Source organism: Pleurodeles waltl, chromosome 11 (assembly GCF_031143425.1).
Source record: "Pleurodeles waltl isolate 20211129_DDA chromosome 11, aPleWal1.hap1.20221129, whole genome shotgun sequence".
Taxonomy (NCBI): Eukaryota; Metazoa; Chordata; class Amphibia; order Caudata; family Salamandridae; genus Pleurodeles; species Pleurodeles waltl.
The window spans coordinates 932,798,543-932,823,608 of NC_090450.1; the positions used below are offsets into that span (position 1 = coordinate 932,798,543).

The window sequence follows — 25,066 nt, forward strand, 5'->3', positions numbered from 1 at the left end:
GCAAATGCCATGGCAACCGCAACACTGCATGACCACCAGCAACGCCAAAGCGACAGCTCAGCAAGGGATGTTTAATGGAACCTATGTTTGAGTTTATATTCTAAGCTTGATAATGGCAATAATTTCACAGGGAACAGTACAGAAAACGGTGCAACAAAACCCAGGCACCAAAGCGATAATGCAGATTGTTTCACAAATTAATCAGAATAACAGAATATGTAGTACCAAATTAGACTACTACAGTGAATAATAAAGACCTCCTCATCAACCAATCAGAGTAGGAGAAAACAGAGCACCAAACCTGGGGACCAGGACTGATGACACGGATACTCTCAGCAGACAGCACCAGAAAAGGGAACAACTTTCATGCCCCCTCGCGTTGTCTATCTATTTCACAATGTTTTATTTCTTCTTACTTTTACTCACGATGGTTTCTCTCACTTTGCATGATTAGGTGTTTGCATCTATTTTTATGTTTTGAAACCCTCATAGAGCGAACAGCTAGAAAGCAACAGAGTTCAAACCCTCCTTTCGTAACCATCGGGTGACAGATACTTAAGTAATGTTTCCGATAGGACTTGACTCAATAGAACTGATTCACAAAATCAATTGGGAGTATCGGAAGCAGTACTACTGAAGTACTCTTTTAGATACTCTTACATAACTGAGAATCTATCCAAAAATGCTGAACTCCCTATTCGTAGAAGTACAACTAGGGTAAAGTCATTTAAATGTGTACACTTTGTATATCAATATATGTATTTTACAGCTAATTCCCAAAAGCATATAAACGTACCTTAAAAGGGTATTACAGAAATAATGCTGTATGTCCTCCAAAAACCCTTTGTGTCCAGGCCCTACTATTTACATTTTTTTTTTAGAAAGGTGTTTGATTTTATTATAGCGATTGTCAGGATCAGAGTTAAAAAAATAAAAAAATTTTTTTAAACAAAGATGGTGCAACTATCATTCCATTTATAATGAAATTCGAACATAATACTTTTGTATATAACTATGGCCACTTGCTTTTGACAAAGGACAATTTACTAAAATCTTGCTGGAGAAAAATATTTTACTCATGAGATTTCCTCAATAAGTGCCTGCTATTCTGAAGCGTGGTCACCCAGTTATTGCTTTTATAAACATGAAGTACTGAGAGGGTGCTATCAACGTAAGCTTGTTTTACAGTTATACAGGTCAAACCCGAATCATGACAGTCTAACCGCAAGTCGATGGAGAATTACACTTTATATCATTTCATTTTTCGATTACATATGTACACACACACGTACACACACACACACACACACACACACACACACACACACACACACACACACACACACACACACACACACACACAGTTGCATTTGCCATTGAATAGTTATGGTTCAGCCGTACCTTCCATTGGAAAGGCATTTTCTGACTTGCCTATTAACTTTTGACCCAGTGGGCAGATTTGCACCAAATTTGGAAGTCCTTGCTGCAACCAGCTAAGAAGTCCAGCGTGACAATTTTCATGTCATACCATGCAAGGGGACAAAGTAAGAAATTAGGGAACTGGAGGAAGAGGTATTTAACTATTTTAGCTTTCCTAAGAAATTTTCCTCTCGCCTACACATAAAAAAAAAAAGTTAACGAATGGGTGTTAAAAGGTAACATTTTTGTATATCTTTGCAGTTTGGTATTCACAAAACCATAAACGTTAAAAAAAGGTATTGGACTGGACGAGGAAGTCGTTTCAACTGCTGTTTGGATCCATGGTTCAGAGTTGGTACTGGGGATACAAGTGATCTGATTGGCTGCGGCACAAGAAACAATTTTTTTTTTTGCAGCAGCCATTTCAGGGCAAGGTCTCTGCGGCCTGGAAAAAAAAGCATTAAAAGGTCACACAAAGGGGCAGGACGGGTACACCCCAGGCAGCAGGGGAGAGACTATCAAAGAGTCCCCCCCCATAGCAGTAAATAAAAAAAAAGGTTTCAAAATGAGTTGCATGATTCCAATAACTTTTCAGACAGGTACCACAGACCCCAAACTCCATTTTAGGTATGGGAGATCTGCAATTTCCAAAAAGGTACCGCAGACCCAGGATTAGCTTGAAGCCGAGGCAATCTTCCAGAAAGGAAAATAAAAGAACAAAGTAAGGCCAGGCTACAGACCAAGCTCAACGGACCAACCCTTTTGTGCCGCGCCGGAGGTCCTGCACCGCGGAACTTGCCTGCCCATGATCGGTACAGTGCAGGAGCCGCCCAAAGTCCAGGCCCTGCGGCCAGCGTCTGCTGTGCATTGCCAAAGGGTTGGTCATCTGTGGTGACTTAAGTACAGGACCTACCCTTCATCGATTATTTGAAAAAAAGTACATTATAAAAAAAAAAACACACACACACAATAAAAAGACACACCAAAGATTCCGCTGCCCCCATGCACAAAACACTAATTTCCCAACAGCATAGAAACAAAGAAAAAAGTTACCAAGACAACAACCAGACGAGCAGCACCAGCCATTCTATGTACTGTGTGCACTGCGGTCTATACCAGATGAATCGGAGTGGTTTTGTGTGCTTGAGCCAGAACCATAACTTTTAACTGTGTTTTTTCAGTGAATATTTATTGTGGCCATGCTTGGGATAATACGGTACTGCCAAGCTACGAGACAGCAAAAAGGTAAATGGAACCGCCCCCAAAAATACCTCCAGTTACACAGATACGCACCCACTGCTTTCATATGGACCGTGTACATCACAGGAAGGAGGAGGGATGGAAATTAATGCAATCATTTTATTGTTACACAATAATAATGATAATGTATTGCATGGATAGAGCTTGTTGCAGACAGGCTTTCACCTCTGAAGTGCTGGAAACAAGAAGCTTTACAACTATTCCAAATTACCTAGGATTCTTTTATTGATCTCAGATGAGCAAAAAGGCTATTAAAAACCGCCGAGATTTGAAACGGACACTTTGCATACTACGGGAAATGGACCAAGTTGAAGGAGTTTAAATGTGGGTGAAAAGCCTGCTAAAAGCTGGGTTCTGCAGGAAAAACATTCAAAATATATTTTCAAGAGACAAAAACAAAAACATGTGTTTGGCACAACAGTTTGTCCTTGAGGGATGTTGATCGAAATCCAGAAACTGTGGAATCACTAAGAACGACAGCATTGTCTGCAGAATTTTTATTTTACAGTATTTATACTGAGGATGGACCCAGGTCTCACCACCCTAGCTACTGTTGGCTTAAAAGCGAGGACTGAGAAACATGGTTCCGAAGACACGGGACCCGACCACATGGAAGGGGAGGGGGGGGGGGAGAAAAGAAAGAGAGAAAGAAAAGAGAGAGAGAAAAGAGAGAGGAGAGAGAGAGGAGAGAGAGGAGAGAGAAAAGAGAGAGAAAAGAGGGAGAGAGAGGACTTACTTTCAGCAGTCCAACACTATTCGCAGAAAGTCTTTTTAGGTCTGGCCTAGAGACAACTTTAACTGTCCCCCGGCCACATGCTTCCAGAACACTCATAAGAAAAATACATAGATTTTTTTTACCACTTTTATTTATTGGTTTTTCAAATGATACATATTATTATTAACGATGCCTTAACATACTACACAGACACACCACATACCATTCAGTACAACCATTGGGTGACTCATTCATACATTATAATACCACAAACTCAGAGTGGCCCTTCATACAATCCTATATTCAAACGTGGTAGTCCGTACTGCAGGCGTCTTGGAAGCCGCAGATTCACAGTGGCATGGCTGTGAGACGGGGAGCCAGATTCCACTAGGTGCATCTCTCTTAACCCATATAACAGCTCTCCCCTAGTACAAAAGGTAACAAACTAACCAAGTAACTTGCCCAGATGTGTCAAACTTCACTGAATGGTGTGCAGGTGTAATTGCCAGGCCACAGCGCCACCCGTTCCTCAATGTACCCCCGTGCCCATCTGTAACGGGGGGCCCACTGTGTGTGGGAAGTGGGACACACGGGGAATCGCACAGGGGGTCCCTGCCAGGTGTGTGTATCCGCAGGGGGTAGTTGGGAGTGTGTGCTTTTCATACCACTAACCCTCACTGATTAGAGGCCCGTCAGAGTCCTCATCTGTGGCCGCATCTAAGGTTTCCCAGGGGTCCACCACCTCTGCCCACGGGGGGCTATCGGTGTGCACCTCAGTCCTCTCATCTCTTCTCTCTGTAGTGTCCTTTCCTCTGCCCTTGCCCAGTGTGTAACGTCCGTTACCCATGTGTCCAGTCTAGGTCCATTTTTATTTTTCCAGGCCATCGCCACTCTCTTGTGTGCAAATACCAATGCCAGGCCAGTGTACCTGTTGCCTACCTTTCTTTTGGAGAAGGCCTGTCAAAAAGATCCAGTAGGCATACAGCCGGCCCGTTATCGAGTTGCCTGTCTAATGCGCTGTTGAGCCATGCAGGGACTCCCCCCCCCCCCCAGTAGTGTCTTAGTGTTGGGCATTCCCATGCCATGTGACAAACGTCAGCATCAATCAGCTGGCAAAAGGGCATGCCCCGACATCACTCTATATATATGGTTAATTCTGTCTGGAGTGAGGTAGGTCCTATGGACGTAATTGTCCTGTATGTACTTTGTGAGACCTTGTGTGCGTATGCTAAGGTCCTAGCCCATTCGGCGTCTGTCATGATTCTGCCTATTTCTGTGTCCTATTTATGTGTCCTATTTATGTCACAGTCCTCGCAGCAACCGCTCAATCATCCCACTCAGTGCTCTGTAAATCCACGTGACCAAGTGAGATCCCCCTCCAATGATCAGCATGGTTTGGAGGACTGCAGTTGTGGGGGGCCCCTCACTACTATCATCCCATAGTTCTTTCAGGGCTCCTATGAGGGCCTTGTATGTTAAGAATTGACCAGCAGGTAGGCCTGTCTGTTCGGTTAAATCTCCAAAAGGTATCAGCATCCCTCTTCAGTAGCAGTCCCCCACAGTCTTCAGTCCTCACCTCTGTCCAGAATTTAGTAGTCCAGGGGTAAAGGAGGAAAAGGGTTTGCCATGCTGCAGTCCGATTAGGGACAGAGCCGGGGCAGTAGGGTATTTTCTCTTAAGGGCTATACACCAGGCAGTCAAGGCCGTGGACACCAATATGTTTGGTTTGGGGGGTACCTGCCTGCCATGAAGGAGTCAGACCAGGAATCCTTCCCCACATGCAGTCTCTCCGTCCAGAGTGATCGCTGATAAGTCCAACGCATTGAGCCACTGCACCGGCCACTGGAGTTGGGCTGTCAGGTAATACAACTCAACGTCGGGTACTCTGAGTCCCCCTTCTTCGGAGGCGGCAGGTGGAGCGTTGCCAGTGACACCCGATAACACCCCCATCCCACACTAACTCTCGTAGGAGTGTGTCCAGGGCTCAAAACCATGACGCTGGAATAGCCAATGGCAGATTAGCAAAGTAGTAAAGGAGTCTGGGGAGCATTACCATCTTGGAAAGTGTGACCCGTGCCACGGTGGAAAGCCATAACGAGCGCCAGAAAGCTACAGAGGCCCTCAGTACGCAGCATACTCCACCCAAATTGCCTTCTCAATGGTCTCTCGAGTGTTGATAGATCTGGATTCCCAGATATAGGAATGTTCAAGGGGGCCAGAGTACATCTTCCATCATTGATGATGGGAATATCTGGAGGAGTCAGAAAAAGGACCAGCTGTGCTAATACTACTGTAATTAAAATGGTGATGTGGGGAAAAACCCACCTCTCCCGAGATGCTATAATGGTTTTTAAACCCCATCTTGCTGGTCTCAAGCAACAAGCAATTTAACCATTACAATTCAACTACATACACAGTACATATCTTACTCACGCACGTGCACATTGGATGTTTGACACAGTACCACACGACTGCTCCAGATGTGGTGCAGAGCATGCCGACTTCTATCACATGACGTGGTAGTTCATAGCACTGCGCACTTTCTGGACTGACGTTAGCACATACGTCACACAGTGACGGGCAGACAGCACATGGAGGCATCCAAGAGTTGTCATCAGGCTTGGTGCCTCGCCCCAAGACAGACAAGGTGGGAAGCAGGCTCCTGGATCCGGCTCTGGTGCGCCGACCAACAGTGATGCACTGGAGTGCGCTCTTGATGCTGCCTGTGGTAATGTGAAGAAGAGATGTCCGGGGGTGGGCAAGGGCAGAAGATGAGGTGTTACAGCAACTCCACTGGCATGCTGGGTGGGACACGCTGATCACGGGATGGTACATGCTGGGGCTAGCTCCAGAAGCCGAACCTGACCCGAGACCACCATGAAGTGGGGCACCTCACACCACACTGCAAGTTTCCCAATGTTTGTCAGCTGATCCCACGAGACCCCACTGTACACACATAACACTCACTGTGGCTCTAGCAAATTCAATTTTATTGTAAACTTATTGTTTTTATTTTTTGCTTCCTGTATTGCACGAATGTTCGAGTATGATATTCGCTGTGATAATGAGCAGTGGTTACTGTCTTCATATAATTGTGAATTTTCAATAAAGAACAATTAAAAAAAAAAAAAAAACGTCCAACAGCTGCATCTGGTACCTGCATACGGTGTCACAGGAAAAGCTAGTGTCCTCCTCGAGCAGATATACTGCACGGGAGGGGCATATACCTTCTGCTAAACTATGCCTGCCCATAAGACAAACTTCGAATAAAATATCTCAGAACGGACGTTCCTGTGCAGTAATCATCTAAGTGAGTTATCTATGGTGGTAACAAATACCATAAAGGGTCCTGCAGAGAGGTTCAAAGCTGCCTGTATAATGAAAAACAGAAACCGTGAGTCTGTCTCTCACACCTTTTCATCCATCGCCACTGCTAAGGACTGCGTCTGATAAAACGATACCCGCACCTCAGTGGTCATCACGTACAACATGGAAAGACTTCCCGCACAGGATCAAAGCAAAGACAACACACTTCCAACCACACACCCTACAAGGTGCAGCATGTTTCCACCCATGTAGACAAGCGCTTCGGTGCTCCACATTGAGAATTTAAGCGCTATAGAAATGATACAATATAGTACAACAGTGGTGTAACAAAACTGGAGGGGACCCCCCTGCTAACAACATGGAAGTGGCCCCACTCAGGACTCACCCAGGCCAGGTGCTGTGCTGAGGGGGCCCTCTGGAGCTCCCCGCACCACGGGAGCCTTTGTTACACCACTGCAGCAGTGGCGTAATGAAACTTTGAGGGGGCCCCCCTGCAAAGTACCTTTAGGAGGTCCCACCCCCCTTGCTGCCCATGCACAGTGTACTATGCTGAGGGGGGTCTCCCTGGAGCTCAGGGGCTCCCCTGCACCACCGGGGGCCTTTGTTACACCACTGCACTGCAGTACAACAGAAAGGTACCAGGCTAGCACAGACACATTGTTTCAGCGCACTGGCCTCCACATGCTTCATTTTAGTTTAGGTAACAAGGTAGCCAGCCGAGGTGTGCGTCAGAAGCCACGCCCCCTATCCCAAACAGCAGTCCTGGGGGCTAAAGAGCCAAGAAACCTCAGGAAAGTCGATGTTTCAAAAAACGCAGGACTATGAAAATCCCCAGATAGAGCAGGCGCTTATCTGCGCATCAGAACCTTGGACACAAATGTTCCCTTTCATGGAGAAGCTGAAAGCAGCGCCGCCTCCCCGTGAAACACCTGAATAAACAACAGTGCGCCGCAGAGAGGGCGCGGCCCTCATCTTCGGATGATAATGCGATCTGCAGCGGGCCGTGTGCTCATCGCCAGCTCGGAAGTTATCCCAGAGCGCTCTGATGTCTGGGAAGGAGGCGCTCGCCTTTCAGGAAGGCTTAGAAACCTCGGCTCACAGGCACTGCTGCCAACTGGCTCGCATCTTTTTCAGCCAACAGCAGTACGCACGCTGGGACCCGCGGGCCGGACTGAGAAGGAAAGCTCAAACTACAAGTCCCAGCATGCTTAGGGCTGCTGGGTGGAAAGGACCCTTCAAACATGGGCTAAGTGACCGCCAAGAAGTTAATGCACTGCACACCGGGAGGCTGCGTGCCACCGATGCCATTTTGCATGGATTTGGCACAGCGAGAAGAGCAACCCATACATAACACAGCACGGGTGTCCAACGTGGGACCCAGAGTGATGGGTCCTTACCAGATCGTAATCACCGCCAGTGCAACTGACTTCAGTGCAGAATTATTACCAAGAACTATGTGGCCTGGATAGCTTCTATATGCATTGTAGTTCCCACCCTCCTGGACGTAATCTGAACAGCCCTGATAGTAATCACAAGGAGGTTTTCATTTATATTGAAAGGTATGTAAGCAAATCCTAGCGCTGCACTTGGAAGTGCAGCGCCTGTATTTATAAGTCTTCACAACAACCTCACAGCAGTTGGTGGCTCTTTTGTCACAAAATGCAAGCTAACACAACCTTGTGACTTGCTAGTACTGTTAAAAAAAACAGGTGCTTTAAGGTACTCAACTGCAGGGTCCACTTTTTATCAACCTCGGAAGGAAGAAAGGCTGAGCCGGCCGGCCGTGATTCCAACTTGCTGAACCCAGACTTCTGCAGCACATACATTACTTCAGAGGCCTATCTTACTATGTCAAGGGCAGAGATACACAATTCTAGCTCACTGGCACCGTCTCTCCCTCCCTAACCCATTATTATGGTGTGCCTGCCTCCTGGGCGTACCTCCTGACCTGAGAGAAGGGTTGTGCTCTGTGAGGGATAACATGCCAGGGACAACTAGCCCCTGTGCTACGCTGAGGACCGCCTCCTCTGCTAGGGACCTCTGTCCCCTGTGTTCAACGACCACTCTCTCCCATGCAAGAAAAACTGATGTTAACTCCCAAATAATTCTACCTTCATGCTGGGTTTTCTTTTGGCCCCAATGCCAGTGTGACTTCTGTCTCCTTTGGAAGGGTATGCGGTCCCCCCTAGGGTGTGCAATTTAGAAATTTATCAGAGCAGGGACAATTCAACATATCAGAATACGCATACAAATTATGACATCCAGAGTTTTTAAAGTTAAAAATGACAGTCATAACAGAATTATCGAAGCAAAATCAACAGGTATGTTTGAAAACAATTGGAGGAATGCAACTAAGAGACATGTGAACAATATCCGGTATTCCTATGCTCCTCTTCTCTTTAAAGCAGGATCTGACGTCTTCTGAAGTGCAGGCGGTTAATTCTAACCCTCAAACTGAGTTTCAAGGGATTCCCGAGTCCAGGACCCCTGAACTCCCAGGCATCGGCATCCCTGTCTGAGTGGCTTCAATCTTCAAAGGTGAGCTGGCTGAGTTCCTATCCCTGGCTGGGATGTACCAGGGACCTCCAAGTAGCTGCTCCAGCTTTCCTCTCAGCGGAGGTCATTTACTAAAAGCACCTCGAGAGTTTGCTTGATAAAGAAGTCACCATGTGGAGTGTGCTTGAAGAAGGCACCTTGTGGAGTGTGCTTGAAGAAGGCACCTTGTGGAGTGTGCGTGAAGAAGGCGCCTTGTAAAGTGTGCGTGAAGAAGGCGCCTTGTAAAGTGTGCTTGAAGAAGAAGGCGCCTTGTAAAGTGTGCTTGAAGAAGGCGCCTTGTAAAGTGTGCGTGAAGAAGGCGCCTTGTAAAGTGTGCGTGAAGAAGGCGCCTTGTAAAGTGTGCGTGAAGAAGGCGCCTTGTAAAGTGTGCTTGATGAAGGCTCCTTGTAAAGTGTGCTTGAAGAAGGCTCCTTGTAAAGTGTGCTTGAAGAAGGCGCCTTGTAAAGTGTGCGTGAAGAAGGCGCCTTGTAAAGTGTGCGTGAAGAAGGCGCCTTGTAAAGTGTGCGTGAAGAAGGCGCCTTGTAAAGTGTGCGTGAAGAAGGCGCCTTGTAAAGTGTGCTTGATGAAGGCTCCTTGTAAAGTGTGCGTGAAGAAGGCAACTTGTAAAGTGTGCTTGAAGAAGGCGCCTTGTAAAGTGTGCTTGAAGAAGAAGGCGCCTTGTAAAGTGTGCTTGATGAAGGCGCCTTGTAAAGTGTGCTTGAAGAAGGCGTCTTGTAAAGTGTGCTTGAAGAAGGCGCCTTGTAAAGTGTGCTTGAAGAAGAAGGCGCCTTGTAAAGTGTGCTTGATGAAGGCTCCTTGTAAAGTGTGCTTGAAGAAGGCGCCTTGTAAAGTGTGCTTGAAGAAGGCGTCTTGTAAAGTGTGCTTGAAGAAGGCGCCTTGTAAAGTGTGCTTGAAGAAGAAGGAGCCTTGTAAAGTGTGCTTGAAGAAGGCTCCTTGTAAAGTGTGCGTGAAGAAGGCGCCTTGTAAAGTGTGCTTGAAGAAGGCGTCTTGTAAAGTGTGCTTGAAGAAGGCTCCTTGTAAAGTGTGCTTGAAGAAGGCTCCTTGTAAAGTGTGCTTGAAGAAGGCTCCTTGTAAAGTGTGCTTGAAGAAGAAGATGCCTTGTAAAGTGTGCTTGAAGAAGGCTCCTTGTAAAGTGTGCTTGAAGAAGAAGACGCCTTGTAAAGTGTGCTTGAAGAAGGCGTCTTGTAAAGTGTGCTTGAAGAAGAAGGAGCCTTGTAAAGTGTGCTTGAAGAAGGCTCCTTGTAAAGTGTGCTTGAAGAAGGCGTCTTGTAAAGTGTGCTTGAAGAAGGCTCCTTGTAAAGTGTGTTTGAAGAAGGCTCCTTGTAAAGTGTGCTTGAAGAAGGCTCCTTGTAAAGTGTGCTTGAAGAAGGCTCCTTGTAAAGTGTGCTTGAAGAAGGCTCCTTGTAAAGTGTGCTTGAAGAAGATGCCTTGTAAAGTGTGCTTGAAGAAGACGCCTTGTAAAGTGTGCTTGAAGAAGGCTCCTTGTAAAGTGTGCTTGAAGAAGGCTCCTTGTAAAGTGTGTTTGAAGAAGGCTCCTTGTAAAGTGTGCTTGAAGAAGGCTCCTTGTAAAGTGTGCTTGAAGAAGGCTCCTTGTAAAGTGTGCTTGAAGAAGGCTCCTTGTAAAGTGTGCTTGAAGAAGATGCCTTGTAAAGTGTGCTTGAAGAAGACGCCTTGTAAAGTGTGCTTGAAGAAGGCTCCTTGTAAAGTGTGCTTGAAGAAGGCTCCTTGTAAAGTGTGCTTGAAGAAGAAGATGCCTTGTAAAGTGTGCTTGAAGAAGGCTCCTTGTAAAGTGTGCTTGAAGAAGGCTCCTTGTAAAGTGTGCTTGAAGAAGGCTCCTTGTAAAGTGTGCTTGAAGAAGAAGATGCCTTGTAAAGTGTGCTTGAAGAAGACGCCTTGTAAAGTGTGCTTGAAGAAGGCTCCTTGTGGAGTGTGCTTGAAGAAGGCTCCTTGTGGAGTGTGCTTGAAGAAGGCGTCTTGTAAAGTGTGCTTGAAGAAGGCGTCTTGTAAAGTGTGCTTGAAGAAGGCTCCTTGTAAAGTGTGCTTGAAGAAGATGCCTTGTAAAGTGTGCTTGAAGAAGGCTCCTTGTAAAGTGTGCTTGAAGAAGAAGACGCCTTGTAAAGTGTGCGTGAAGAAGGCTCCTTGTAAAGTGTGCTTGAAGAAGACGCCTTGTAAAGTGTGCTTGAAGAAGGCGTCTTGTAAAGTGTGCTTGAAGAAGGCGCCTTGTAAAGTGTGCTTGAAGAAGGCTCCTTGTAAAGTGTGCTTGAAGAAGGCGTCTTGTAAAGTGTGCTTGAAGAAGGCGTCTTGTAAAGTGTGCTTGAAGAAGGCGTCTTGTAAAGTGTGCTTGAAGAAGGCTCCTTGTAAAGTGTGCTTGAAGAAGGCTCCTTGTAAAGTGTGCTTGAAGAAGGCTCCTTGTAAAGTGTGCTTGAAGAAGGCTCCTTGTAAAGTGTGCTTGAAGAAGGCTCCTTGTAAAGTGTGCTTGAAGAAGGCTCCTTGTAAAGTGTGCTTGAAGAAGATGCCTTGTAAAGTGTGCTTGAAGAAGGCTCCTTGTAAAGTGTGCTTGAAGAAGAAGACGCCTTGTAAAGTGTGCTTGAAGAAGACGCCTTGTAAAGTGTGCTTGAAGAAGGCGTCTTGTAAAGTGTGCTTGAAGAAGGCGTCTTGTAAAGTGTGCTTGAAGAAGAAGGCGCCTTGTAAAGTGTGCTTGAAGAAGGCTCCTTGTAAAGTGTGCTTGAAGAAGGCTCCTTGTAAAGTGTGCTTGAAGAAGGCAACTTGTAAAGTGTGTTTGAAGAAGGCAACTTGTAAAGTGTGCTTGAAGAAGAAGACGCCTTGTAAAGTGTGCTTGAAGAAGGCACCTTGTGGAGTGTGCTTGAAGAAGGCAACTTGTAAAGTGTGCTTGAAGAAGGCAACTTGTAAAGTGTGCTTGAAGAAGGCAACTTGTAAAGTGTGCTTGAAGAAGGCGCCTTGTAAAGTGTGCTTGAAGAAGGCGCCTTGTAAAGTGTGCTTGAAGAAGAAGACGCCTTGTAAAGTGTGCTTGAAGAAGGCACCTTGTGGAGTGTGCTTGAAGAAGGCAACTTGTAAAGTGTGCTTGAAGAAGGCAACTTGTAAAGTGTGCTTGAAGAAGGCAACTTGTAAAGTGTGCTTGAAGAAGAAGACGCCTTGTAAAGTGTGCTTGAAGAAGGCACCTTGTGGAGTGTGCTTGAAGAAGGCTCCTTGTAAAGTGTGCTTGAAGAAGGCTCCTTGTAAAGTGTGCTTGAAGAAGAAGATGCCTTGTAAAGTGTGCTTGAAGAAGACGCCTTGTAAAGTGTGCTTGAAGAAGGCGTCTTGTAAAGTGTGCTTGAAGAAGAAGGCGCCTTGTAAAGTGTGCTTGAAGAAGGCTCCTTGTAAAGTGTGCTTGAAGAAGGCTCCTTGTAAAGTGTGCTTGAAGAAGGCTCCTTGTAAAGTGTGTTTGAAGAAGGCAACTTGTAAAGTGTGCTTGAAGAAGAAGACGCCTTGTAAAGTGTGCTTGAAGAAGGCACCTTGTGGAGTGTGCTTGAAGAAGGCAACTTGTAAAGTGTGCTTGAAGAAGGCAACTTGTAAAGTGTGCTTGAAGAAGGCAACTTGTAAAGTGTGCTTGAAGAAGGCAACTTGTAAAGTGTGCTTGAAGAAGGCAACTTGTAAAGTGTGCTTGAAGAAGAAGACGCCTTGTAAAGTGTGCTTGAAGAAGGCACCTTGTGGAGTGTGCTTGAAGAAGGTGCCTTGTAAAGTGCGCTTGAAGAAAGAGTCTTGTAAAGTGAGCTTGAAGAAGAAGATGCCTCATAAAGTGTGCTTGAAGAAGGCGCCTTGTAGAGTGTGCTTGAAGAAGGCACCTTGTAGAGTGTGCTCGAAGAAGGCACCTTGTAAAGGGTACTTGATGAAGAAGGCGCCTTGTAAAGTGTGCCTGATGAACTACAACTGTTATCCACACCTCCAGAAGAGGCAATCTGTGCTTCTGTCTCCTGGTGGTACTAACCTAGAACATAACTCAGTGTTTTACCTTCACACTTCTTGAATGCAGGGTTGTCATTAAAACTACACTCTTTCCTGAATCAGGCCTGCCGCACAACCTACATCCGGTGTGAATAGAGAGTGCCAGAAAGGTGTTGCTTCTTATCTGATTGCCAATACACTGACTCTTTGTTAAGAAAAAGTGAAATACCCTCGAGAGCAGGCAGACTGCTATTACTTGGTAGGGTGACCAAGTTTTTAAAACAAAAAATAGGGACATTCCACTAACAGAGGTGATTCTGCATGAAGCGATGGGGACAGAGTGACTAAAAGGACAGAGCTCACCACCACAGAAAACACAGACAATGAGGCAAAAGAATACTCAAAGCAAAGTTTACACACAGCATCATCTGTGTTAATTAAATTCATTTCTGATAAAAGCTGATATCTAGTGCAGCACTTGAACACATGGAATATTGCCACCCTTGGTGCTCAGGTGACCCTCTGGAAATCAGGACAAGTGCTCAATTTGTTAAAATGTGTCAGGACAGAAGGCGAGAAACGGGGACAGGCTGCAAATCTATAACGCCTGCTCATATCCCGGGGCGCAGCTTGGTCAGTAAGATTTAGGGGTGTGAGCTTCAGATTTCCTAACAAATAGGACAAGATGGGCACATGAGAGGGGCTGAAGGGGCAGTGGAAAGGGGAGACGAATGTGGATTGGCAAGGGTAGTCAGTGAGAGAAAACAACATATTCAGTAAAAAAGCCAACATTGTTAAGACATTCAAAGCATGGAGAGCACTAGTGTGTGTGGGTTTGTCCGTGTTTATGAAAAAATTCCTGGTGAAATCCGACACTCATATCACCATTCCCGACTGAAAGCACCTGTACCCACCAATTCACCAGAAAATACATTCGTTAGGAGGGGGTGAAACACTCCAAAAAAAAACTCCCCCAAAAGCTACGCCCCTATTCATATCAATACTTGGGAACCTTCAGCATGAAATATGCCACATCCAACAATGAAGACACCCTCAATAAGCAGTTCTGTCTCCCCCAACACATGCCGGGCTGGGAGTGGTGCTGAAACAGTTTCACAGTGAAAGAGGCTCAGCACATTCGTTGACACCAAGGACATCATTGGACCGGCATCCTTTGCCCATCAGTGGACTCCTGTTTGGTGTTGCATGGCCAAGGTACGAGCAGAGAGTGAAATTAAGAGAAGTTCACATGTATCTAGAGTCCTCCTTGCTTTCAGCCCCTCCTGCTGCCATCATGGCACCTGAGGCCATGGGTGGATTGAACACTGCCAGGTGAACCAAAGGGCAAGCGAAGGACAGCACCTGTTACCACTGGCAACGCCTAGCTGATGTCAAAGGCCGTAGGTCAGAACACAGACAGCGCACCGCCCAGTCTGGCCTCCACCAGCTGAACAAAGGAGACCAGAGCCAAGCCAAACACTGTAAAAGTAGAACAAAGTCGTCCTCTCCCGGCGCTTATTGAGAACATTTTTTGCTCTATCTTTCCTTGTCTGCCTTCTGGAACTTTTCTGAGCCCCGCTCTTGTTATTTTTAAGACAAACACTGCGGCACCGCTCACAGATAGAAGGCTCAATGTCTGGAGACACAAAATGGGTGGCCGTGCAAACAAACGAAGCACTGGCAAAGCCAAAAGATCTTTGGTTGATTGTTTCGCATGTAACTCAGTTTTGTTTGTGTAAGATTATGACTGTGAAAGGTGGTTATTTTCAAAGAGGCTGTGTAAGTAACAAGGAGGGATTTGGTGCATGTGTCAGTGCCAAAGAAATTTGTAGAATGCTATTGATAACAAATGTTTTTTTAAAACTAGTCGCCTACAGTAAGAAGAAAGACAGAGCCGGAGACCAACTGGATGGAGGAAATACGGTCTCGTATGTATCTATGTAGGTGGTATTTGTATAGCACAAACCTAGCCAAAAGGCTGTGAAGCATTGTGCAGGGTCAAAGGTAAGTATAAAGTCAACATGTGAAAGGATAATGTTGGGATTTTCATCCAAATTTGGAAACCCTTTCTAGCTTATACATATTCTATTAATATTCACACTTAAATGTTTTCTCCTTCTTTGTCTCCTATCCTTACTAAGGCATTTTTATTATTGTTTTGAGTCATGCGGTTATTATTAAGACAATTGACACTTCACCCATTAACACTGTTATTTTAAGTAGGACTCACTGCTCACCAATTCAGCACTTGAATTGGCAGGAATATCTCCACCTGAAATGTTATATATGTGGATTTGTATGGTATTACTATCTCGACTTTCTTCTAACAACCTATAATATATGGTTTAATAAATATTGCATAATTCTTTCTTTCCAGATTTTCTTTTATAGGTCTACTTCTAAGAGTTAATGCACAGACGGATGCCTTATAAATAATCTCATATATTGCATTTATTGATATATGTATAATGTTTTTTGTGTTTAGAAATCTGAGAAGTTAATATTTCATAATATTTTTCATATGTGGCCATAATTTGATTTATTGTTTCTCTTTGTAACACAGCTTATATATTGACATGAACTTCTCAATAAACATATACAAAAAAAAAAAAAAACATGGGAAAGGAGAGGGAACTGGGCTCTGGAGCAGAAGGGTACTGTTACTGCATTGTTAATTAAAAGGCTGAGTCTTAAATTCTTTCTCAAACTGGGGCAGCCCCGATGAATACAGGGATGCTGCCCCCGTTCCTGGTGGTCACCAGCGCTGACCTACGAAACCAAAGACCTGGTTCCTAATCTTGCCTTCAGCAGCGGATCACTAACTTGTGTGATTTTGTGCAAATCACCACATCCATATTCACTAAATTGTAAATCTGTGTAACTTAAACAACAAATGAACATATACACATTCTCATCCCCCCCTCTCTTCAGCCCGCTCCTGGTTGCGGGTACTGTAATCTAGTTTCAAACAGATCACACACACAAATGTGCAGCACACATACTGGACACGCTTCTGCTACAACAAATGTTCTCTTGATGTCCCAGAGTGCAGCAAGCAAGATGGCCACTTCATGGGATTCTCATTTGCCAAAAAAATATCCTAGTGATTCCTGCTTGTAAAAAACTAAGACAGGGCGAGAGACCAGAATTCTGGAGCTCTGCGGAGTCCAAGATGGATGGCCACAGACTGACACTTTCAACATTTAAGTCATTTGCTTGCATATGGGGTGTCCAGTATTTCATCTACAGTTTGTAGTGTCCTGGAGGCCGCTAACAACACTGTTGAGAGATCTGCATCCTATTTGTCGTATAAAGGCGATGCTCCGAAGCACATATCACATTACTGTATGCAGATGATATTCTGTGACATGTTAAGCATACAATGACGTCCCAGTCTCCCATCACAAGGGACACTGGTAAGTCTTGAAACTACAGGGGACTAACATGGAGCAAACTAGAACATATGCCAGTGATGGACACTACCTCGAGAAAAATGCAGGATCTGAGCTTTGCATGGCTACAGTGCTTAACTTGAGCTGGTGGTTTCCAGTGCTCTAAACCGGCACTGAATTGTCAACACCGGCACTTACTGCAGTCCACCACATAGGGGCTCTGTTTGTCCAATTTTGAGATGAGCACAACAGTTGTTTAATAACTCATTATACATTAAACATGAATAATTCCTGCCATCCAACCATTCTTATAGCTTTGGGTGGCCTAAAATGGTGTGAACTATCACACTTGTAGGGGTGCGATGATAAGAAGTTGTGTTGGTAATGTTATTGATCACAGGCAGAAGGGCAATGGGTGGTGCAAGATGCAGTAGCCTCCTGACAAGGACCCATGCACTTTTTTCTTTTTTTTTTACACAAATTAAGCACTGCATGCGTGGCTGGAGTTACGAGACACCGTAGAGTCCACAACTTACTTATTGTGAATGGTGTAAATGAGCTAGAGCCAGTGCTTAATTTGAGCCGATGAATGCAGGTGGGGCCTAACAGCAGTTATCTTTCCTCGTCAGACTTTGACCCAGAGCAAGACAGAGAAAAAAAACAAAAGGAGACAGGAGGTGGAAGAGAAAGACAGAAAAACAGAGGCAATGAAAAGAGCAGGGATGAAAACGAACCTTAAAGTCAGCTAAATGGACAGGGAGTCTTGGGTGCAGCAGGTTGCTGAGATCAACTGATCATTCACAATCACCTTTTCTACCAGAAATGCTACACAATCACTGAGGACAATGTGGTATCTAAGCACATGAGCATAAGGAGAGCTTTCATGTACGCTAATGTTAAAGGCTGATATTTGTTAAACGGAGACCAAGTCATAGATCAACAGACATGAATATTACATACAAGAATAACATATCATACAGGATGAGGCACCCTATAAGGGGCAGGGTGAAACTTGCTCAGGGTAGGAGCAAGCTGGATGCTGCAGAACCGCCACTAGAGACATCTTTTTGAAGAAGGTGAGGTTTTAGGGTGGTCTTGAGCGATGAGAGGAAGAAAAAGGTCTTCACGCTATCTGAGAGGGTCTTCTGAGCTTAGGGCCACAGAGGCTGAAGAGTCAGAACTAGGATGTGGTCCTGGGAGAGGTGTGTAGGGAGGAGGCTTCTGCAGGGACATCGTAAAGAGATCTCAATTGTGTCTTGAAATAGTAAGAGGGTAAGTAGCGGATGTCCCATGGATGAATGTCAATACGAGGGTACACAATTTGTATAGAGCTCTGCTCTCAGCAGGTAGCAGGGCACATTTCTATCATAAAGAAGGCCATCAAATCCAAGCTATTATTTACCAGAATATCCCAATATTGACCCATAAGAATTTACTTTGGCCAAAGATAAATAAAAAAAACAGTTCACAGTTCTCTGGAACTAGGCCTTCACTGTACCAAATACCTAAAAATAACATGAAATGAGCATGAGTTGGCAGGAGGCACGCAAATGAACAGCTCTATATGTCCATATGGAACTATATGAAGTCAATGTATATTCACCCATATATAGCATCACAGCCCACTGTTACCTGCTAGCAGAAATTTCGAGAGCTTTTTACTATTTAATCACCATTCAGCAGCATCCAAATCATGACCAGGATCCTGCCACACTTCCTGGTGTCTATGGTACCAATAGCAAACTACTTTCTACCATACATTATAAATAAAACACATTTCACACACTTCCCAGGTGCAGACCTGCATTATTTTTCATGATTTTTTTCTGTACTAGCCTCTATCCTAAACAGTGTACTCTTTTCAAGCATAGGCATACACACTACACTAGGAGTGATAGATTCAAAAGGCACAAATTTGTCATTGGAATGAACATGAGAAACAAATTCTTCTTTTTTTAGTAACAGATCCATCATACTAAGGATCCATGGCTTTCTTTAGCCAGAACAAAAATTGTTGTAAAAAAGCACATCAAGTTGGTCGGGAAAATGTGAATCGGTGTGTACAAGATGCAAAAACAAATTCCAGGTTCCTAAAAAGCAACAAATCTACTCGGCAACCCTAGAACACATTGTGACTTCCAAAGGAGACGGCAGTCTTGCACTTGAGTGACCAGGTGGGCAGAGAAACTAGCCGCGTCAACTTGAGAGTTCTTTACCGCTGACACTTCCTGCAAACACCTCGGCTCATCAATTGCTAAGATGGCAGCCGAAGCAGGCAGATGCAACAAACCATCTGAACAGAGGCAGACTGGGACCTTCCAGAAGGTGAGGTTGCCACCTACTGATGGCGCTAAATTACTGCAGAAAGTGGAAACTGACTTTTTCCAATTTTAAGGGCACTTGTGAGACAAATTCTTTTTTGTCCAAAAACTGAAAGTCCTTGAACGTTTGGTTAATTGCCATCTTCCATCAAACTGAAAACACAGCCCTTGTACTCCTTGGGGGTGTCAACTTTTCAGCCAAGGAGCACCACAGGAGAGTCGATCAGATGTGTTCTGCCACACAAGGTCATTTATTATTTATACATTCAGTAGGGTGTAACCCATTTAAAGTTCCTACCTGATTCTTTCCACGCCGCCGATAGTTCCTTCTCATCAAGCTTTTGTAGTTTTCATTCTTCTTGGTCAAGTAATAGTACAGGACACAGTCTGCTACAGTCTGAAATGAAAGAGGAAGAATACCCATGAGCACAAATAGTAGTTTCTGGAATTTTCAACTTTTTTTTCAAAATATTATAAAAGTAGTAAATAGAACATTAATCGCTAACCAACCTCCTCTCAAAAGCAAGAGAGAAAATGAAGGTCACGATGGAAGTCAGTCAGCAGAAAGAGACCTCACATCTGCTTCGTACAACACACTGGTCCTTCTACCTACCCAGAGCTTCACTGTTTGTGGGTTATTTTGCCAGCACCGAAAACAACAGCGCCCTGCTCCCCTCACAAAATGTCATATTATGGTGTCTGGCTGTGTTTCTAAAGCATTTCTCCATGTTCTACCCTGAACCCTCTGAAATTTGTGTACAATGCTTAGACACCCTCCAAGGCCTGGAAAGTAAATAATAATTTAGACATCTTAAAATGCCTTGTGCCTCAGGATTCAGAGGCAGGACACTATAAGTAGCAGGATAAAAATAAACCACTGTCAATATAGTGCTTGCTGCCAAGAGTTTGTGGTTTCACAAAGTTAAATACAAAATGTGCTCATGTTGCTTACCTTGATTATGAAGTTTGTATCGACTCCAGAAGAATGGATGGCTCAGTGAGCCTGGCCATTTTTACACTGGTGATACGTTACACTTGCATTCCTCACCCTGCTACTAAAGATGTAACACCCCCACCACAATGCAACCACACTTATAACCCAGAAAACACAGTCACAGCATCCTGCTTCCACGCCCTGGAAATACCAAGAAAAATCTTCAAATGTCACCCAACAATCACCCACAATACCGTCAGTTACACCCTCGTCACAAGCACAGTGGGTTACAGGAATACCCTCTACACCTGTGTAGCAAACAATTTATCAGGTGACTTCAAACCATCCAGAACTCGGCAGGTGGTGAGAGGTTTTGGGTAGGGGATAGTGACACTGCTCACACTGCACTGCGATATCAGGAGTCCTACCTTGTTATGCAACCGTGCACCTTTAATCTTGAAGTTTTAATATTAAATTTAACTGTTGGGATCTCCTCACTTAGATGGCTTTTCAGGCACATAGGATGGAGGCCAAGTGCATCCAGTTGCTAAACTAACCCTACTCTCTGCAATTTTTCCAACATAGGACTGTCCCTCCTAGTTAAAACACAACCTGAAGCCCTCCTTTGGTCATCCCCATTGCTCTGCCTTTTTGGCGCAGTCCAACGCAGTTGTCGGGCTAGAGACAGCCTACAGCTCATGTGTGCGAGACGGCCAGACAAACTCACATGCGCTCTGAGGGGGGAGTGCTGGGCACTCCCCCTCAGTGCACATCACCTCGTGGCCCCCCCCCTTTTAAAGAAAACGATAATAAACATAGTTTATTATAAATTTCCTTAGAAAGGTTTAGCCGCCACTGCTTTTCGGAGGTCACAGGCTATAGGGAGCTCTTCTGCCTTCCCCTTGTACGCAAAATTAACAGGCCGGTGGGCTCAGGACTGGAATCCCTTTGAGTGTGTCAAGTTCAAAAAGCATATTTTTGAAAACTGCATGTAAAGGGTCTTTTTCGCAAACGTGCTTCTAAAAAGTGTGCACAGAATACCAACCTGTTACAACTAACATGCACTGGAAAAGCTGCATGTCAGGCTCAACTAAAAGTGCAAGAAAAGCGGCAGGGAACAAGCACATACAGGGAAAGGATTATCAAGTTTTAAACGGAGTCCCAAATATGTTCTCTCTTTTTAGGTCTGGATTTTGAAGGTGCCACTGTCTAACATACTGCTAACAATATAGCTAGAAGCGGCTGTGGGTCTGCCCATTTTAACCACTGGCTTTCTTCCATCAGCCTCTTGTAGCCATTGGCTTGATATTTTGTCAATCACTGTTGGATCAGTGGACTGGAGTATTCATCTCTCATCTAATACTCCTGCTGTCTTAGTGTATCCTTCCACCTCCACTCGAGTGGTTGCACCGAGCTGCACGAGGGACACTTTATAATTCTAACCCTTCTCGCCTGCTCCGACCGGCTCACTTCTGTATGCATTATTCTAATGTGCTAACACTGCATGCATTATCACATTAAACCCAAAGAATATTTCACAAATGCCAGACTATATGTTCAAATTTCATTGGTATATGTAACAACTCCAGATGTGGTAAAACCAATCCAGTTTATTATGAATTCTTCAGGCTGATTGTAAGTTCTCCAGATTTACTCAGGACACAACCTTATTTGTGTTCCATTAGGTTCTTTGCATGTGGCCATCTAATATGAATGAATGAGTCAATGAATTTTTGACTAATCGGTTCCTACTGCAAGGTCACAAGTGAAGTGAAGTCCAGGTGAAGATGTATGTCAATCACCCGCTGTAGTAAATATTCTCTTTAGAGCAGTTTACTTACCCCTTTCACCTGCTGTACATCTTGTGTAAGTATCACTGGAGTTCTGCCATCCTTAATTATTTAAAATTACTTGCCCAGAGGAAGGTGACAGATAGAGATCCAATACCACCAGAACACCGCATCAACTAATTTTCTCAAGATGAATGTTTATACAATGAAAAGTTCCAACTAGATGTTCACGGTTAGACACGGATGAGTTTGTAACAGGGTCTGTATTTCAGCACTTGCAAGAAAGTCTGACAATTAAATGATACAGAGGGGCATCTCTAGGATTTCATGCTATTTACTTTTGGAATTATATATAAAAATTATTTTAACAAATTACTGTGAATATTTTAAAATAATATTGGTGATTTGTGTATCACGTAGTGTATATTATTTTTACTCTTGTCGCATTACAGGAGCTCCTGGTTTGGAGACACAATTGCAGTGGTTTAGTAGTTTACTCCACCCCCTTCGTAATTGAGAGATAGCTCTAGTTTCATATATTGTATGCTCACAAAGCCATCTTCACCCGAAAAGAGAGAGATGATGCACTGGCTTATTTCGAGCCTAGGTTAGAGAATTGAACCACTCTAGAGACCACAAACTCCATCTTGCTGGAGTTCAGTATCAGCATGTGGACACCCTTCCAGGACCAGCATGTGGACACCCTTCCGAGTGCACAAGGCCAACATAAGACATCCACATCACCAGGTGGGAGGCGCACTTGACTGGGTAGGGTTAGACAAGGTTGCTCACTCTAAGGACATACTGACAATTTCCATCTCCTTGAACAATTCCCAAGAGGACTGCAGGGCTGACAGCATCAAAAGCATCCAACACCATGACACCGCTGACACCCACATCCATCTGGAAGCAACCCCAATACCAGTTGGTACCCCTGTGCACAAGAACCCTGGCCTGAAGGCGAACCAGGTAGCTCTTCACTTCAATCAAGTTCCAGGGCTTCACATAATTCTGTATAATGAATTCAGATGTACAATGCCTCTGCTTATGCGTGCAAATTATCTTCACAAAATGACCCAGTTGTGCTCTGTAGCTGGAACAGTAGACCTGTTATGGTCACAGATGCTAAATTTGGGAACAATTTGTTCTCAGAAATGCCCAGCAGCCAAGGTGGGTGTCCTGTTTTAACTTTGACCTAGATGCGATGCGCTAACGAAGCCAAAGGCCCAAGTTCTGGCATGGGAGACCCGCTCCGAAGGCAGTCAGAGCAGTGAACCACAAAAGCTTGTTTACTGAACACGCACGACTTAACTAGTGAATAAGTCACTGGCTGTGAAACTAGGAAACCGGAGTTCGCATTCCAGCTCCCCAACTGAACTCACTGATGTGATCTGGGCTAACCTAATCACGATCTCTGTGTGACCCAGGGCCTTTGCAAGCCCCAAATCGAGTGCTCAGAAAGCAGTCCGAAGCACTCTGTGCACAACTGGGCAACCTATCAAGGGTGCTGTGTGCATCAGTGCTTCAATCTTGCGTGGGAGGCAAGGAAATCTACTAGCGGCACACCCCTGAATATATCCTATGGGTTTTTCATTGGCCGTTCCATTGATGCAAGATACGGGGGTGCTTTTCGTAAGACCCACCCATGCCCTCTCCACCAACCCCTTGTTTTTAGTTTTTGCACAATATCTCTCTCCCCTCCTACAGCACCGTGCAGAATACCCCTCCCCTGCTCCCCTTCTCCCCTGAGCCAAAAAAGACACTTTCCACCTTGCACAGTTTCTTATGCAGTTCTCTGGAAAACGATAAAGTTTCTGCCACCAATTTGTCCCTCATTTTGAGCTAAAAGCTATTGAAAACTGAAGCATTACACAATTTTAATTAAATGTTGTCTATTTCTTTCTTGCTTTACCCACATATGGGCTACAATGTTCTTTTTAGAAAGAGACAAAGGACTTCTGTGTCTAGAGGGCCAGCGAGGATGCTCAAATGAAGGCATCTCTACAAGATGGTGGAGCCAGAGGCGCAGAGCAGCCAACGCACCGACCATTATCCCAGCGATGTCTTGGACGTACATTTGATAATGTAGCACTAAGTTCTGCCGACCAATGAAGGCTCTCGTTTCATCTAGAAAATGTCCTTGTTTGGTGACAAGACCTACCCCCCTACTCTCTGAACCCAGCCTCAGTCTTCGATTAAGCTACAAGAGTTTCAAGAAAGGCCGGAAAACTTAACGGTTTCAGTGCCACAACTCTGGGGACAATGATGAAGAAAATTTGTAGCCGGGTATCCTTGGTCCACCAACTGGAATCTAGCACCCCCTTTCTATAGTTCTCCAGTGCCACGAAGTGACTGAGAGCAGACACTCGGCGCTCTAAGAAATTGACACACTGTGCTGAGTACTCACTTCTGCATAACATTTCGATAGCATCAACCTTTCTGAGCGAATAGTGCGCACTCTAGCTCTGTGTGCCAAAGTGTGTGCGCCAAGGCACTAGAGACAACAGAAGATGGAAGACAACTTACTATGTGATGCAAGGTAGCACCTGGAGACACAAAGCCATGCTGTATAAGATGAGAACACTAAAGCCAGCCCTTGATACCTTTATATCTCACGAACGAGGAAATATGGGCAACAACTAAGGGGACCACATCTTGAACATCAAAAAACTGGATATTCAAGAAACAGAAGTGGAACGGCAATTTTGCATTGACCAAGGGGCACAGAAAGAATGAAATGCAACTTTTACACACAGTAGTATCTGTAATTATTAAACCGATTTCAGCTAGGGGCTGTTGTTTTATTCTACCCTTTAACAAAGGAATACTTTTCTCTCTCGCTATGCAATCACTCTTTCTGAAAACCCAGGATAACTTTACTGAAATATGCCAGGACAGAGGGTGAAAATCCAGGATATCTGTTGACCCTTACAATACCGCTTAACATGCGAAAGCTGAAATTCTGGGTGCTTCTATGAGATCTAGAAGCGCTCCTTACACAGTTGATAGAAATGCTGTGGATGGCGGCTGTAGAGGGGTTGGGGTTGGCCTGGACAAAGATGGAGTACTACACTGTGCAATAAACTATCTGGCTGGTACCACCAATGGAGCATCTGCACCCACTGCACTGGCCAAGAGCCGATGTCTTCTGTGCCCACCTAAACACCGTGGAAGGGGAACAGCATCTGTGCGACTGCCATGCGTTGTCCCGCGGAGAAAGATCCAACATGGCTGCTCCAAGTGATAGATGAACAGATGGTGAAGTGAAAAAATGAAAACATAATCCAGGTCTCTGCTATGCACGCTAGTGCAAGGCTGGAGAAGGCGGGATTCAGCAGTCAAAGACAGGGGGTCATAGGGTCCAACATTCTGTCCTGACCAAAATCGAGGAGCGCACATGCCACCGCCAG

At 44.9% G+C, this 25,066-nt stretch overlaps 1 protein-coding gene across 9 annotated transcripts in view; it reads right to left on the minus strand.

The window, feature by feature from the left end:
• NCOR2 (nuclear receptor corepressor 2) overlaps positions 1–25,066 on the minus strand; it is a 1,084,598-nt gene that overhangs the window by 506,901 nt on the left and 552,631 nt on the right. For all 9 annotated transcript variants that reach the window (XM_069215021.1, XM_069215023.1, XM_069215022.1 and 6 more), the window contains one exon: positions 19,231–19,329. In XM_069215021.1, coding sequence (XP_069071122.1) covers positions 19,231–19,329 — 99 coding nt within the window. The remainder of the gene's footprint in view (positions 1–19,230; positions 19,330–25,066) is intronic.